General features: G+C 36.7%; 2 protein-coding genes across 2 annotated transcripts in view; both read right to left on the bottom strand.

Annotated features, from left to right (window-relative positions):
- Positions 1-1029: 1029 nt before the first annotated feature.
- On the bottom strand, positions 1030-9702 carry LOC140332414 (keratin, type I cytoskeletal 19-like). The gene is given in 9 exon segments (XM_072413683.1): positions 1030-1090; positions 1572-1792; positions 1895-2020; positions 2394-2555; positions 3503-3659; positions 3748-3830; positions 4061-4373; positions 7538-7569; positions 9679-9702. Coding segments are annotated over 9 exon segments (1179 nt in total).
- Positions 9703-9744: 42 nt separating this feature from the next.
- LOC140332413 (keratin, type I cytoskeletal 19-like) overlaps positions 9745-17328 on the bottom strand; it is a 74810-nt gene continuing 67226 nt past the window's right edge. The window contains exons 6-7 of the mRNA XM_072413682.1: positions 10794-11014; positions 9745-9805 (exon numbers count right to left, since the gene is read on the bottom strand). Coding sequence (XP_072269783.1) covers positions 9745-9805; positions 10794-11014 — 282 coding nt within the window. The remainder of the gene's footprint in view (positions 9806-10793; positions 11015-17328) is intronic.

Here is a 17328-nt window from a genome sequence, read left to right as displayed (position 1 = left end):
TCCAGTGAAATAGTGGACAACCCCAAAACAACACTGGAATGTTTAAATAAAACCTTTATCAGATTTTGTTTATAAATTTCCCTCTGAAGACAAAATGAGTTCTACTTTCATTAGGCATGCTTTTATTTATGCAATCACATACATTTCACTATTCAAAAATGTCAATAGGCAAACCTCAAGGTCCTGTTTTTTATTAAAGAAGTGTATAGCTAAGGAGTATTGGCAGCAAACCAATTCACCAATCAGGCTAATTTGTATTGTTACTACTTTTGCACAAACTATTGTACTTTGCACCAATTAAAATGTAAAAATACTGAATATGGTCTTGAAACTTTGTATGTGTATGTGTTTTACATATGTCCTGCAACACGCTTTATTGTGCATTGTTCAGCTTATTCATTTATAATGTGCCTCCAAGCAGGTAAAATCACTTGTGTTCAATTATTTTCTGCAGAGTACGGCTTTGCATATTGTTCTCTGTGGGGTGCTGCAGCACAGGGCTATTCTGTATGGTACCCCAGTACAGCTACAAAACTATTTGCACCCCAATGCATCAAACCGTTTTTGGATTGTTCATTGTACTGCACATTATTGTAATGCAATGTTGTAAGGATCTAAGATTTGAAAGTGCTTTAAAAGAGAATTAACAAGATAATATTATATGCTTCAACATAATGCGATTCCCATGAAATATTGTGGGGTAGACTCAAATCCATCAGTTGATTTTGGATTTTTTTAAAGACAAGTACTCCATAGCTTTTGTAACCTATAATTCAACATATAACCTTTGATAGTTTACCATGAACATTTAGAGATGAACACATCTCTGACTAATCTAAATCCTTTCATAATCTCAGTGGTGTCTACTGGGTATGCTGCATGGTGGATCTAGTTCATGTTTCATGCCAAGTTTGCCTAGATGAAGCAGATCCCACAAAGAAAAAGAGGAAAACACCAAAAAACTTTCTGGAGACATGGAGAAACCATCTAGGTAATAGTTTTACCCTGTCAAATACACATTAGCATGAACTATGGTGATGGTGGTGAGTGTTGCTGGTCAGATGGTGAGCTTTCATTGTGTGGTGAGATCCTGAAATAAGAAGATGAGATATTTAGAGTATTTTAGTGATTTATGTCTCCATATCAATATTCCAAATGTCAATTATCATACATTGCCCCATCCATATATTTTTTACCAATGCCCACTTAAAAGTTTATGTTTATTTCATATTTAATGCCTCTTTGTATCAGATCATGCAGTGCCATTTAAGATAATGTATATTTACTTACCATCAGTTCCTCCCAGAAAATTTTGGTTGGAAGTGCTAAAAAATAAGTCACACAGTGAAAATGAATGAATTGCTATACAAGGTATTTTTAAATATTCTGAATCAGTAAGTTGATTTATAAATAACAGTAGTAGATATAATGAGCAGATTGGATTACTCTCAAAGTGAGATACATTCACTTTGTCTGTATTCTCTAATCTGTTATGGTGAAGTATGTATTACAATGAAGTGAGTCTTGCACTGAATATTTGTTCAATTGATTGTTTTGTAAAGAATACGTACTGGATATCGTGACCATCCAAAAGGCGTTTATAGGTGGCAATCTCCATCTCCAGGTGNGTCTTTTGGTCCATCAGGATCTTGTATTCCTGGTTTTGACGTTCCAGGTCAGATCGGATCTGGGCCAGCTGAGACTCTACACCATTGATCAAACATTGTAACTGGGCAAGTTGGGCCCCAAATGTGGCTTCTGTCTCTGCCAATGTGTTCTCCAGAGCAGATTTCTGTTAATGAATAGAGACAGGATGTATAATAATTGCAGTACAAAATATTATGTGGCTGAGTCAGGATACAAACTTTATTAGTTGCCTAAGAATGACACCTACCAAGCTCAGTTGGCTTTGCAGTTCAATCTCCAGGGTTTGGATGGTGCGTCTCAAGTCAATGACCTCGGTTTGTACAGATTGGAGTTGTTCAGAACCAGATGCAACTTCAGAATTCAGTTCTTCAGTCTATACGGATAGAAATAATTAGCTGGGTAGAGCTGGTCATGGATAAATACAACATTAGGTGAAAAATAAATATATTGCAAGTCTTTTTCTTTTCTTAGGCTAAGGCAATAGCCCTAAAGCCCCATTGTACTATTTGTCCAATACACAACATTAATACACTCCGATCAGGGAGCATACCACACTTATCATTTTTACCACCTAACTTATCTAAAATCATTTGAAACAAAACTACTTATTCTCATCATTATGAATTGTTTTTTTTTTTTAAAGTACAAAACCATGACATATTATTGGCTAATGATAAAACAGTAATATATAGTAATCACATTTTTAGCTGGTTAAAGAAAATATATCAATCTACAAAATGACTTACCCTTTGTTGGAAAATTGTTTCCACTTCCCTCATATTCCTTTCCATCAAGGTCTCATACTGTTCTCTGATCTCAGACAAGGTTCTATTTAGATCGGCTGATGGAGCGGCATCCATTTCCACATTGACCCTGGCACCCAGCTGAGCTTGGAGAGCCCTTACTTCCTGTAAATAAAAATGTTGTAAACTAGTGGTACAATTATATTATGATGGGTGCATTTCAAGTGTTCTACGGGGGATCTAATGTATTCTTTAGGCTATAGGCAAAAATCCATGGGCAAATGCAGCCGGATTTTAGTTGCTTTTAAGAATGGTTTGAGATCTGAGAACCCTTAAGATCATTGACATATGCTTTTGAATTTTATGTGACCCCCTTCTAGCTTCTATTGTTCTGTCTACTAAGCAGTATCAACCTGCACGAACTGCGATTATTTTCTTGTTGATTTAGTCGAAGAGAGAAGCAAATATGAAAAGAATCATCAACACTGGCCTGTTCCCATCATGTCTTCCATCCCGTGCATTTACATTTTTATTTTTAGAAAGTTCATAAAACCCAATCATTAGAATCTCATATGACCTTCATTATTCTAATGTGAATTTAATTGTATTTTTAGACCGAAATCCAAGCATGTATTTTTGATCTTTCCATGTAGTTGAGCAGCAAGGTTTCAGAGCTGAAATCTTGCTGACATGAGGACAAGTGAGTACAAGACTGGAAGGAGGGTTAGAAAATGGTGAAACCACAACTTACATGTAACTGCAGTTATATCTTTACATGATAAGGATAAATCTGAGGCTTGGTCCTCTTTGTGTAGAATTGTACCACCAAAAGAATTGTCTTAGTAGAATTGTCTTTCATATTACAAAGAGTATAACCCTCTTTGATTAATTATCTACAATGTCCACGACCTGGCCACTGACAACTTTCTACTATGTAGTGAAAAATTTAAAATGTTGTCAAAGTTTATAATTTTCCACAAATAGCTCAGGTAAAGCTCAAATACAAACATGTAGTGTATTGTTTCAACCTTTTCAGTAGCAACACAATCCAAATTAATTTATTATAGTGTAAATGTTTAGTCTAGTTTAACAAATGGTAGTAAGTATCCCACCTCCTCATGGTTCCTCTTCATTTGCTGCAGTTCCTCCTGGAGGTTTCCTACTTGTGCCTGCAGATTACATATGTCCCTGTTCAGTTCCTCCAGAAGCATACGAAGTCCATTCACATCAGCCTCAGCATTGCGTCTCAGCTGGTGTTCCATTTCATACCTTGTAACAAAAGTAAAACAAAACAATGAATATTATTGTTTAAAATAATAGAATAATAATGATGGAGAAGAACTATGCAAAGGCTTACTTGTTTCTAAAGTCATCTGCTGCCAGACGAGCGTTGTCTATTTCTAATACAATCCTGGCATTTTCCACGGAAGTTGAGGAAATCTAAATAACATAGGTGTTAAAAATGTATTTGAAATTATCAATTCATACAATGTTTTATTCTGAATATTTTTGTCTACTAATTGAGGTTTTTTATTGCATGTCTGCTATTGCTTGTTGATGTGGCACAACCATTTCTAAGTCCTAATCTCAATACATTATATATTTAAAGATAATATAAAGTGACCAACATGTGTTTTGAGCATACCATTTATATGGACCAATTTATTTACCTGGCCCTGAAGATCTTGAATGATCCTGAAGAAAGAACTGAAGTCAGGCAAAGTCCTGGGCTGGTTCCTCTCATACCACTCCTGGATATTTCTCTCCAGCTGAGCATTTTGTTGTTCCAGAGAGCGAACTTTGTCCAGGTAGGAAGCCAGGCGATCATTCAGGTGTTGCATGGTTTGTTTCTCGTTTACATTGAACAGAGCATGATGGCTGAAACTGCTTCCATGGCCGCTGCTGTGAGCACTGGTATGAGCATGCTTGGAGATAGAGATTCCTTTGCCTCCTGATCCTCCATGTACACTGGGGGCTCTATAGTGATCACTATGGAGGGCTTTATGGGAACTTCCATGGTGGGAAATATTGGAACCTCCATGATGTAAGTTATGGGATCCTCCGTGAAGGGAAATATGTGATCCTCTACGATGAGAAGCATGAGATCCCCTATGGTAATGAGATCCTACGGGATCGCCAACTCTAGATCCTCCAACATGAGAGCCAAAATTGTGACTTGGGATCTTGGACAGGTTGCCACCAACATGGCAGCTTCCGTGGTATGATCCAGCAGAGGAGTGACAACTGTAACTCATGATGATAGATATGTAGGTAGTACAGCAGATCTTGAGATAAATTGCACTGTTCCAAGTGGATGTTCTTCACAATAAATTCCCCATCCCCATCCCCCATTCTAATCCTTTATATATGGTAGTCTGGGAGTGCCACAAAATATTAAATATATGTATAAGTATTTTACTGCTCATCTATCCACTGCTTTGCAAGCTTTAACATTAAACATTTGGTAATCAGCTTGGAACGCATTAGACAATTGTAAAACAACTTAAAACTAATTAATTTATTGTTGTCCAGGTCAGTAATTTTTGCTCATTGTACCAAAACAATATAACAATAAACTGGAAAGTATAATATGTTTACTATGTTTTACTTTATAATATGTTTATATGGTTCTGAGCAATGCAAGTCATGTTTTTCCATAACCAACTCACTGTTCAAATAATGCAATGCATTTAACTGTACCTGTCATTTAAAGAATGGACAGGTCAATGACCAGCTTTGTAATTGAGCTATCTGATCTAATGCCCTAATTTTATGACACTTTAGTATAAGTATAAACAGAACTAAACAGCTGATCACTTTATTTTATGATTACACCGGTGTAAACAGATGCTAGATATGTCCCAAAGACAGTAGAGAGATAATAATCTTAATTTAAGGGACAAGTACAATTATGGGACTTTTAAGCAATAATTATTAGGCAACATTTACAACTGTCATTTTTTTATATACAAATCATTTTTTAAAAAAACATTAAAATCAATTTACAAAAAGCAGTGCCCCCAAATGTTAATCTCAGTTGATGTTCGACGTGTTTCGTAGAAGTGTCCTTTTCATCAGGAAATTTAGACTGAGCTCTACAAATTAAATATGTTTGTTTGTATGTTATGAATGAAATGTATAATCATGATATTTGTTGTAAGAAAAAATTAATTTCCAGCAATTTTATATATTATAAAAGAATCTTAATGTATACACTAAAGCTGATATATGTAAAATGTTGTGTATATACATAATTTGTAGATCATGTTCTAAAGTGATGAAGTGGACTCTAGTTTCAAAACACTCTGAACATCAAATAAGATTAACATTTGGGGATATTGTTTTTTTGTAAATTGTTTTTAATGTTTTATTATAAAAGTTAGTGTCAATAAAATGTATTATGTATAATGTATTATATATATATGTAAAAAACTACAGATGCGCATTTTGATTGAATAATTAAGCCTTAAAAGTCCCATGATTGTACTTGTTCTTCATTTTATGTTGTTTTATTGGGTATGTGGCATTGTGTATAACAATCACCCCACCCGAGTACCAGAAAAAGATTTAGAAAAATAAAAATAGATCATGTTTAAATCTTACATTGTAGAACCCACAATTTTTCTCTTCTAAAGTCTTCTAAAACATTTTTTATCACAGGTCTATGCTGATGCCTCCACAGAGATTGAGGACTGGTGTTTCAAATCTGCAATCCAGACTCATCATTTTGTTTTCTTGTTGACCACTGTCCTTGTAATGTCATCACACTGCTGAATTCTTTTGGAGCCCAAGATTTGGGGTTCAGCATATTACACAACCACTGGTTCAGGTAATTATTAGAACTTTTAGGTATGCTTTTCCTTAAAATAAAATGATCGACTGATTTGCTTTGGGGAAGGGTTTGTGTTGGGTATATGTATGATCATTGATATCGTTATATTTGTGGCAATAATATGCTACTACATTTGTGAAACAAACACAAACTTTAAATATACATGTGTGTGTATATACAGTTAGGTACATGAATATTCAGAGACAACTTTTTTCTAATTTTGGTTCTGTACATTACCACAAATAATTTTAAATGAAACAACTCAGATTGAAACAAAAAGATTGCATAAAAATGGCTCCACAGATGAAGGGGATTCCTCCCTACCCTCTGCCCGACCTGTACCAAGCACTGCCCAGCCTGCATGGTAAGAGGGCCCCTCTGGAGGCTCTGTGGCACTGAGCTCTTGTGAAAGGCTCAGGGCTCAGGATCACAGGAGGGCCTATGCCCCCGAGGCCGCAGCCCCTCCATCCTAGAGACTGGGGGCCCACTCGCAGCCCCCCAATCACCTCCACAACCCTCTCTTGCATCAGGGCATCACAAGACTCTATGATGTGGATCTACCTACAGTTTTTCTGTCCACAAAAACTATGTTTCACTTTTGACAGACCCTCTTATTTAAACCCTTCTACTCTCCTCCCCTATACTTCCGTCCCCACCTCTAGCTAATCCCACCCCTAACTTTTCTTACTCACATTAACCCATACTGAACTTGCAAGGGGGGAGGGGGGCTGCCCTACTACCCTGTCATGCTGGCCTTACACTTAGTACCTTGAAATAGGAATCACTTCCCTGCTAATAACCAGCAGAGGAAAAACAAAGCTATTACTTGGGAAAAAGAAATAGGAAAAACATGTTTGAAGTTTGTTCAGCAACAAATGGCAGAAACACTAACATATGGAGGAAGGTTCTATGGTCAGGATTGGAATGTTTGGCATCGTGGGAAATATCAATGTATGGCACGAACAGAACACTTCTCGTTACCCTTTGAATGGATTATCTGAAAATTAAACAATAATTATTAATGTGTATATATATGTTTTTTTCCCAATTTTGTTTCCCTATTTTTTATAAATTTCATTGAGACCAAACGTTTCCCACCAGTGTTTGAAGTCCATGGCTCCAGTATATGAACTGGTGGCTCCATCGGTTGGTCCAAAACTTTGTATTTGATGTTTTGTGCCACCATTTTGCCTTGTTAAGTGCCAAGGCTGAAGATGCACATGCATATCATGTCCAATGCAATTTTTTATTGTATGTGTTTTTTTAATAATGCTGTGAGGCAATAGTATATGAACAGCCCATGTTGCATGTTGTTCTTTAACCACCTAACCGATAAGCCCGACCTTGCTACGGGCTAAAAAAAGTTACTATTTTCGATAACCCTGAACTTTTCTCACTGTATGTATATACAGTGAGAAAAGTTCGGGTTTATCGATCACTTACCTGGTCCCGCTGCGATCGTCCATCCGTCGTGTTCCAGCGTCGTCCTCCAGCCATGATATCTACTAGAACCCTGTTCGGACATATTTCTGTAAGTTACAGGTTTACAATTTAAAAAAAAAAATTTCATGAAAACCTGTAATGCTTTTGGAACAGAAATCTAGACCTCAGTGTAACGCCCAGGTGGTTAAAGATCATAGTGTTGACTACTTTCAACACTAATTGTACCCATTCCCCTAAGGCCCTAGGGATCTCTTGCTGAATCTATCCACAAATATCCAAGTGGACAAAGAAGACAACGAGCTATTACAGTACATTTTAGGATTTGATGCTGTCCCCTTTGGATTACATGTGCCTTATAGTAATACAAACCTTATTATTGAAATTATCTAAAAATACATATATTTATTTAAATACTTTTGAATTTTTTACCAAAATGTAAAATGTGAAAAATAATTGTACCAAATTACTTTTATCACTCTGGTACATAGGATGTTATTAAAAAGGTGGTATATTATGTTAACAAAAAGAAAATTACAGACTATGAAAGAGTGAACGAAAAAGACAAGATTTTAAACAAAATACTATTATATAATATTTCCGAGTTTTATTTAAAACCAAGAATACAAAGAAGCCATACACATCTACATGATGCACATTCTTATATTTAGTAGTGAGGGGACCCAAAATGTCAGTGAATTGAGTGTGACATACCATGTCTTATACTAAAAAGATGATTTTCTTATACTACATTAATGATTGTGTTACTTCGTAGGTAAAAGTACCATTATTAAAGCATTCCCACCTTTAAAAGATTTGCTCTTTGATTGCCTTTATTGAATTTCATATTTTCAATTTTTTATTGGCTTTCAGTTTTTCTAAATGAAGAGTGTACATGAACTCCTGAGTTTCCAGGATTAATGAGGGAAAGGATGGAGAAAGACAAGTCTTTATGACCTGCACTGTCAGATTAGACCAATAGTGGACAGTTAAAATCGCTGTAAACATATTTTACAATATTTTTTTTTTCAACAGGTGAAAATTATACGTCAAAATTTCAGCGGAAAGGACTGTTGCAATGAAAAAGTTGTGAAATGGTACAAAATTGCTGTGCAATAAACTAAACTAAGCCTCCGACTATGATTTGTTTGTAATTAGTTTGCACTTTTTAGTGCCCTGACAGCAATGTATCTGATGTCTCCTCAAATGGAAAGTCTCAGGTCCAGTTGGACTGATTTTCATGGATAAAAGATCCAGTAAACTGGAGAACGGGACAATACAGGGTAAGTTTTTTTCTTTTCTTATCATTTTTTCTTTTTTCAATTTTAGAAAGGAAAAGAAAAATCATTGTGCGTCATTAAAACACATGACAACTGATTGCATGAACAAGACTTGTTTTATTGAAAATTCAGTATGCAACAATGACAAGAGACACATGATCTAAATTCACCAGCTTAGTGCAGTAGTACACCAGAATATATACATATATAAAGTCATGACAATCATAAAACATTCTACCTGGACCTTAGTGCATCCAGCTCATTAAAATATAATAATATTGCATGCCTATGTTCCAGTGAAATAGCAGACAACCCCCAAACAAACACTGGAATGTTTAAATAAAACCTTTATCAGATTATATTATTAAATCTCCCCAAAGTCTCTGTAGACAAAATTAGTTCTACTTTCATTAGGCATGCTTATATAGATGCAATCACATACTTTTCACTATTCAAAAATGTCAATAGGCAAACCTCAAGGTCCTGTTTTTATTAAAGAAGTGTACAGCTAAGGAATATGGGCAACAAATTAATTCACCCATCAGGCTAATTTGTATTGTTACTAATTTTGCACAAACTATTGTACTTTGCACCAATTAAAGTATTATCTAAAACCTTTCATAATATCAGTGGTGTCTACTGGGTATGCTGCATGGTGGATCTAGTTCATGTTTCATGCCAAGTTTGCCTAGATGAAGCAGATCCCGCAAAGAAAAAGAGGAAAACACCAAATCACTTTCTGGAGACATGGAGAAACCATGTGGGTAATAGTTTTACCCTGTCAATTACACATTAGCATGAACTATGGTGATGGTGGTGAGTGTTGCTGGTCAGGTGGTGAGCTTTCATTGTGTGGTGAGATCCTGAAATAAGAAAATGAGATATTTAGAGTATTTTAGTGATCAATGATCTATGTCTCCATATCAATAAAGCAAATGCCAATTATCATTGTTCTTTCTATATATTTAGTTTATCCTGCTTTATTGTCCCCAGCTCACAAAGTGCTTTATAGGCACCTACCCAACTTTTTCTTGGGAAAACCATCTGCTTGAACAATCCCTTCTGAAGTCTATTGCATATTTTCACAGCTGTTTCTGTACATAACAATTTCTTAGAGTATAATATCTAGTGTGGGTTATTGATTTCTTGACCAAAGATTTACATTTACATGTGAAAGAAAAAGAAGCATTAAGGTTGGTGTAATATTGCCACTTTGAATGGTGTTTGACCCATGTACAATGGTGAAGCAATGGCTATAAAAGCCTACTTTATGATCCAAAAGCGTATAAGACACAAAACTGTATGACTACACAGTAGTGATTAAATTTTGCAGTAGCATTTGGTAAATATAGTTGGATAAAATCTGGATTGCTGACAGTGGTTAGGGGAAATGTTATGATGACCAATTAAACAAGCGTGCCTCTTAATGGTTTGCTATGAGGCCCCATCATAAATTGCCCCATCCATATATTTGTTACTAATGCCACTTACAAGTTTACGTTTGTTTTATATTTAGCAGCTCTTTGTATCAGATCATGCACAGCCATTTAAGTTAATATATATTTACTTACCATCAATTCCTCCCAGAAAATTTTGGTTGGAAGTGCTAAAAAATAAATCGTACAGTGAAAATTAAAGAATCGGTATACAAGGTATTTTAAATACTCTGAATCAGTAAGTTGATTTGTAAATAAAATTAAAAGATATAATGAGCAGATTGGATCACTCTGAAATTGAGATGAATTCAATTTGTCTGTATTCTTTAATCTGTTATGGTGAAGTATGTATTACAATGAAGTGAGTCTTGCACTGAATATTTGTTCAATTGATTGTTTTGTAAAGAATACGTACTGGATATCGTGACCCTCCAAAAGGCGTTTATAGGTGGCAATCTCCATCTCCAGGTGCGTCTTTTGGTCCATCAGGATCTTGTATTCCTGGTTTTGACGTTCCAGGTCAGATCGGATCTGGGCCAGTTGAGACTCTACACCATTGATCAAACATTGTAACTGGGCAAGTTGGGCCCCAAATGTGGCTTCTGTTTCTGCCAATGTGTTCTCCAGAGCAGATTTCTGTTAAAGAATAGAGACAAAGACTTATAATGATTGCAGTACAAAATATATTATATATATACTTTATTAGTTGCCTAAGAATGACACCTACCAAGCTCAGTTGGCTTTGCAGTTCAATCTCCAGGGTTTGGATGGTGCGTCTCAAGTCAATGACCTCGGTTTGTACAGATTGGAGTTGTTCAGAACCAGATGCAACTTCAGAATTCAGTTCTTCGGTCTATACAGATAGAAATAATTAGCTGGTTAGAGCTGGTCATAGGTAAATACAACTTTAAGGGAAAAAAGGAAAAGTCTTTTCTTTTCTTAGGCTAAGGCAACAGCCCTAAAGCCCCATTGTACTATTTGTCCAATACACAATATTTATACACTCGGATCAGGGAGCAAAGCACCCTTATTATTTTTACCACCTAACTTATCCAACATCTTTTCAAACAAAACTACCTATTTTTTTATTATCTTTAAACATTTATTAATTAATCATTATGAAAAGTACAAAACCATGATGTAATAGTGGCTAATGATAAAACAGTAGTATATAGTAATCACATTTTTAATTGGTTAAAGAACATTTTTCAATTTACAGAATGACTTACCCTTTGTCTGAAAATTGTTTCCACTTCCCTCATATGGTCCTTGGGCTCACCAAGGTGGGCAAGCATGGTACCAAATCACCAGGCAGGAAGATAGTCAATGAAAACCTGGAGTAGAGACAGGCAGCAAGCGAGAGAGAGAGAGAGAGAGAGGATTCAGGAGACAGACAACAATGACATAGGGGCCACTGCAGGCATAGTGAACACTGGAGACACTGGAAACAGTAGGAGGCTCAGAAGAAGCAGGCTTTAGTGAGGAACAGGCCTCTTCACCGGCCGGGGTCGGGGTTTAAGGGGTACACAGAGATGAAATCTCTTGGCAAGAAGAAGTGCAGACACATCTGTAGCTGGAACCCACGATCTCTCCTCAGGACCATAACCTTTCCAGTCGATGAGATACATAAGCTTCTTCTGAGAAATTTTGGTGGAGAGGAACGAGAAAAGCTGTTCAGGACCAACTGCTTAAGAAGGGACACATGGAAAGCATTGGGCAGCTTGAGATGTGGAGGCAGGCATAACTTATAACAAACTGGGTTAACCTTGGCAGAGATGACATAAGGTCCAATGAAACGTAAAGCAAACTTTAGAGAAGGCACCTTGCAATGAATAGTGAAAAGTATGTGATTGCATATATAAAAGCATGCATTATTAAAGTAGAACTAGTTTTGTCTTCAGAGAGATTTAATAAAATAATCCAATACAGGTTTTATTTAAACATTCCAGTGTTGTTTGGGGGTTGTCCACTATTTCACAGAAAAATAAGGATGCACTAAACATCAGATATTTAGAGTGTGTTATGATTGTCATGACTATATATATATATATATACATTTTTTTTTCTGGTTTACTACTGCATTAAGCTGGTGAATTTAGATCACGTGTCTCTTGTCCTTGTTGCATACTGAGTTCTCAATAAAACAAATCTTGTTCATGCAATCAGTTGTCATGTGTTTTATTGGCACAATGATTTTTGTTTTCCTTTCTAAAATTGAAAAAAGAAAAAAGATAAGAAAAGAAAAAACTTACCCTGTATTGTCCTGTTCTCTAGTTTACTGGCTCTTTTATCCATGAAAATCTTTTCAACTGGACCTGAGACTTTCCAATTGAGGAGACATCAGAAACATTGCTGTCAGGGTTCTAAAAAATTGCAAACTAATTACAAACAAATCATAGTGGGAGGATTAGTTTAGTTCATTGCACAGCAACGTTGTACCATTTCACAACTTTTCAATTGCAACAGTCCTTTCCTCTAAAATTACTCGGTGCCCTAAATGTGGTGACCAACATGCAGCTCTCCCAAACTGCATTGGGAGTGGCGTATAATTTTCACCTGTTGCAAAAATATTGTAAAATATGTTTACAACTATTTTAATTGTCCACTATTGGTCAAATCTGACAGTGCAGGTCATAAAAAAATGGTCTTTCTCCATCCTTTCCCTCATTAATCCTGGAAACTCAGGAGTTCATGTACACTCTTCATTTAGAAAATCTGGAAACCAGTTTTAATAAAGGCAATCAAAGGGCAAATCTTTTAAAGGTGGGAATGTTTTATTAATGGTACTTTTATCTAAGAAATACAATCATTAATGTATTCTTTTTAGTATAAGACATGGTATGTCACACTCAATTCACTGACCTTTTAGGTCCCCTCACTACTAAACATAAGAATGTGCATCATGTAGATGCGTATGGCTTCTTTGTACTCTTGGTCTTAAATGAAAACTTATATTATAGTATTTTTTATCAAAATTTTGTCTGCAAATTTATAGTCTGCATTTTTTATTTTGGTAAAATAATTTATCACCTTTTTAATAACATCCTATGTACCAATCAAAGAGTTTTGGAGTGATACAAATTTTTGTCACATTTTACATTTAGATTTCAAAAGTTTTTAAAAAAGGCTATAAAAAAATACAAATTTTTAGGTTATTCCAATAATAAGAGCTGTACTACTATCGGGCACTTAAATCAAAATGTATCCTTGAAAATCATTATTCCAGAAAGTATAGACAATAAACATGATAGAATTTAAAATTCTATACTATTAGTTTCTTACATTGAATTGTTTACAGATGATTTAACCTTTTCTATGGGCTTTTTATCTTTCATCGCCTGGCAGCATTATTAAAAAAAACACCTACAAAGAAAATGAATTTGCATGGGACATGATATGCATGTACACCAGCAGGCTTGTCACTCATCAAGGCAATGTGGTGTCACAAAGCAACAAACACACAGTTTTGGTCCTAATAAAATGCTGAGCCCCAACTCTTGGGGGCTATTTTGTTTCCCCAAACACTTTTTTTTCTGTTTTACTACTGCATTAAGCTGGTGAATTTAGATCACGTGTCTCTTGTCCTTGTTGCATACTGAATTCTCAATAAAACAAATCTTGTCTTGTTCATGCAATCAGTTGTCATGTGTTTTATTGGCACAATGATTTTTGTTTTCCGTTCTAAAATTGAAAAAAGAAAAAAGATAAGAAAAGAAAAAACTTACCCTGTATTGTCCTGTTCTCTAGTTTACTGGATCTTTTATCCATGAAAATCTGTCCAACTGGACCAGAGACTTTCCAATTGGGGAGACATCAGATACATTGCTGTCAGGGTTCTAAAAAATTGCAAACTAATTACAAACAAATCATAGTGGGAGGCTTAGTTTAGTTCATTGCACAGCAATTTTGTACCATTTCACAACTTTTCCATTGGAACATTCCTTTGCTCTGATAACACTCATTGCCCTAAATGTGATGACCAACATGCAGCTCTCTCAAACTGCATTGGGAGTGGCGTATAATTTTCACCTGCTGCAAAAATATTGTAAAATATGTTTACAACTATTTTAATTGTCCACTATTGGTCAAATCTGACAGTGCAGGTCATAAAAAAATGGTCTTTCTCCAAGGAACCATGAGGAGGTGGGATACTTACTATCATATATTAAAATAATTCAGATTGTGTTGCTACTAAAAAGGTTGAAACAATACACTATATATTTTTATTTGAGTTTTACCTGAGCTATTTGTTGAAAATTGGAAAGTTTGACAATATTTTAAATTTTTCACTACATAGTGGAAAGTTGTCAGTGGCCAGTTCTTGGACATCCTAGATAAGTAATCAAAGAGGGTTATACTCTTGGTAATATGAAAGACAATTCTACAAAGACAATTCATTTGGTGGTAAAATTCTACACAAAGGAGGACCAAGCCCCAGATCTATCCTTATCATATAAAGATATAACTGCAGTTACATGTATTTTGTGGTTTCACCCTTTTCTAACCCTCCCTCCAGTCTTGTCCTCGTGTCAGCAAGATTTCAGCTCTGAAACATTGCTGCTCAACTGCATGGAAAGATCAAAAATACATGCTTGGACATCGGTCTAAAAAATACAATTAAAATTACATATAATGAAGGTCATATGGGATTTTAAAGATTGGGTTTTATGAACTTTCTAAAAATAAAAATTGTAAATGCACAAGATGGAAGACATTATGGGAACAGGCCTGTGATAATGATTCTTTTCATACCAAAACTTGCTTCTCTCCTCAAACAAATCAACAAAAAAATGCAGTTTCGTGCAGGATGATACAGCTTAGTAGACAGAAAAAGAGAAGCTAGAAGGGGTCAACTAAAATTCAAAGGCCAATGCCAATGATCCTAAAGGTTCTCGGATCTCAAATCATTCCCAAAAGCAACTAAAATCCGGCTGCATTTGCCCATGGCTTTTTGCCTATAGCCCAAAGAATACATTAGATCACCCGTAGAATGCTTTCAGGGGTAAAATTCTGATGAGCATGGTGTGGTGTACCACATCAGTGAACACCCAGTGGAGATTCCACCAGGGGGAGAAAGAGTCCTGAGGGTAGCTTCCAGCATTGCTCCTAAACTGCTTGGGGACCGGAGTTACGTTCCTCATGGAAACCCCTGAGAAATTAACAACCAAAGAAGAATGGATGGTGATCCCTGAGAGAAAGGATTGGAGAGCCCAAGCAGAGTTATTCACAGTTGTGACTGTGAAAAATTGTTCCCACCATTCTGTTGTGATTGGTCCCTACCAGGATGTGGCAAACTGCTATCCTGTATTTGGCGTGAACCCATATGTTGAAGTGTACAGAGCTCAAGTCAGAGACGCACCCTCTTCCCTCAAGTTTGATTTGTGGGATCCTAACTTGCCAGAGACCTGGAACAAGAAATTGACAGAGTGGCTGTCTAATTTCCATTTCATCTGTAGAGAAGTGTTCTCTACAGATGAAATGGATGTAGGCTGTGCTAAGAGTGCTGAACACACTTTTCGACTTACAGATGCAACCAAAGACATGTATGCCACCGAGTATAGTTCAGGATCAATACCATCATTTACTGATCCCCCCGGTGGGAATGATAAATGGTGTATCATCCTGAACTTACCCGGCTCCTTTTTGGGCACCAGACCCAACGGAGAAATCACCAATCCTTCCAGTGGTGGATCACGGAAAGGTCCACTCATCCTACCCAAACTCACCTTAGGCAATTTTTCTGAAAACACTGCTGGGTGATTCAACGCCGATCTCAAATTCCTTGGTTCTGCCAGGATTACCGCCAATCTGCAGGATATGCAGAACCCCTCCGCAAAACCCTTCTCAAGTGTTTTTGCCACCGCGATGGTCACCGGTGTCCTGCCCTTTTCCACCACCATCGTCTCCCTTACCCACACCATGTTTAAAAACACAGCGCAAGCCCATGTTTGCCGCCACATCCTGAACATTCGTGGTGGAAACGGCAGCTTCCCCCAAATTTACAGGTACCCTCATTATATCACCAACAAAGCCAGTTTTTCTTTCCAGCTGGTAACTCTCCCTTTGTTGCCCACCGCCCCCCCTAAAAAAACTGCACATCCCCGGCCTCCCAAAGACATAATCTGCATCCAAAGACCTGTGATGTCTTTATGGTCTTATCCCAAGGACGGCCGCACTGCTTTGCGCTGACGAAATTGTTCATCATAACGCAGACACGCCATATACCCATGAAGCTTGTACGCTTCCCTGATAGTGTCAAGGTAGCAGAACTGGGTATCCATTCCCCCAGAACATTCACCAAAATACTGAATGCCTGCAACCAATTAAAAAAAGTGTTAGGAATCAAGGTGGGCTCCAAGGGGTCCCTTGAAGCAGATAAAGACTTCTCTTCTCGCCGCATCTCCAACGCCACTTCCAGGCCCCCTGAAGGGGCACCTCCCGTCCCCCTAACCGAACAAACAGAACCCCTTGCAACCCCTCTGTACCCAAATCCTGCCTCCCATATACTGAACCCACCTCCTTACCAACACCCCCCACCCCCTTGCTGCAATGACCTCACCACCTCCCTTAGCCCCTTTACATCTACTGCACCCCCCAGCAGAACCAACCCTACTTTCCGTAGGATTCGATGCTGTCTCATTCTTTGTATTACAGGTGCCCTATAGTAATACAGCCCTTATTTTTGAAATAATCTAAAAATATTTTTTTTTCTATGGACTTTTTAAACACTTTTGAATTTTATACCAAAATGTAAAATATGAAACAAATTTGTACCAAATTACTCTTATTACTCTGATACATGGGATGTTATAAAAAGGTGGCATACTATGTTACCAAAAAGAAAAAAACAGACTATAAAAGAGTGAACAAAAAGACAAGATTTTGAACAAAATACTATAATATAATATTTCCAAGTTTTATTTAAGACCAAGAGCACAAAGAAGCCATAC

Source organism: Pyxicephalus adspersus, chromosome 6 (assembly GCF_032062135.1).
Source record: "Pyxicephalus adspersus chromosome 6, UCB_Pads_2.0, whole genome shotgun sequence".
NCBI lineage: Eukaryota > Metazoa > Chordata > Amphibia > Anura > Pyxicephalidae > Pyxicephalus > Pyxicephalus adspersus.
Note: the sequence above shows the minus strand (reverse complement) of the source record. Positions and strands in the feature narration are given on the sequence as shown.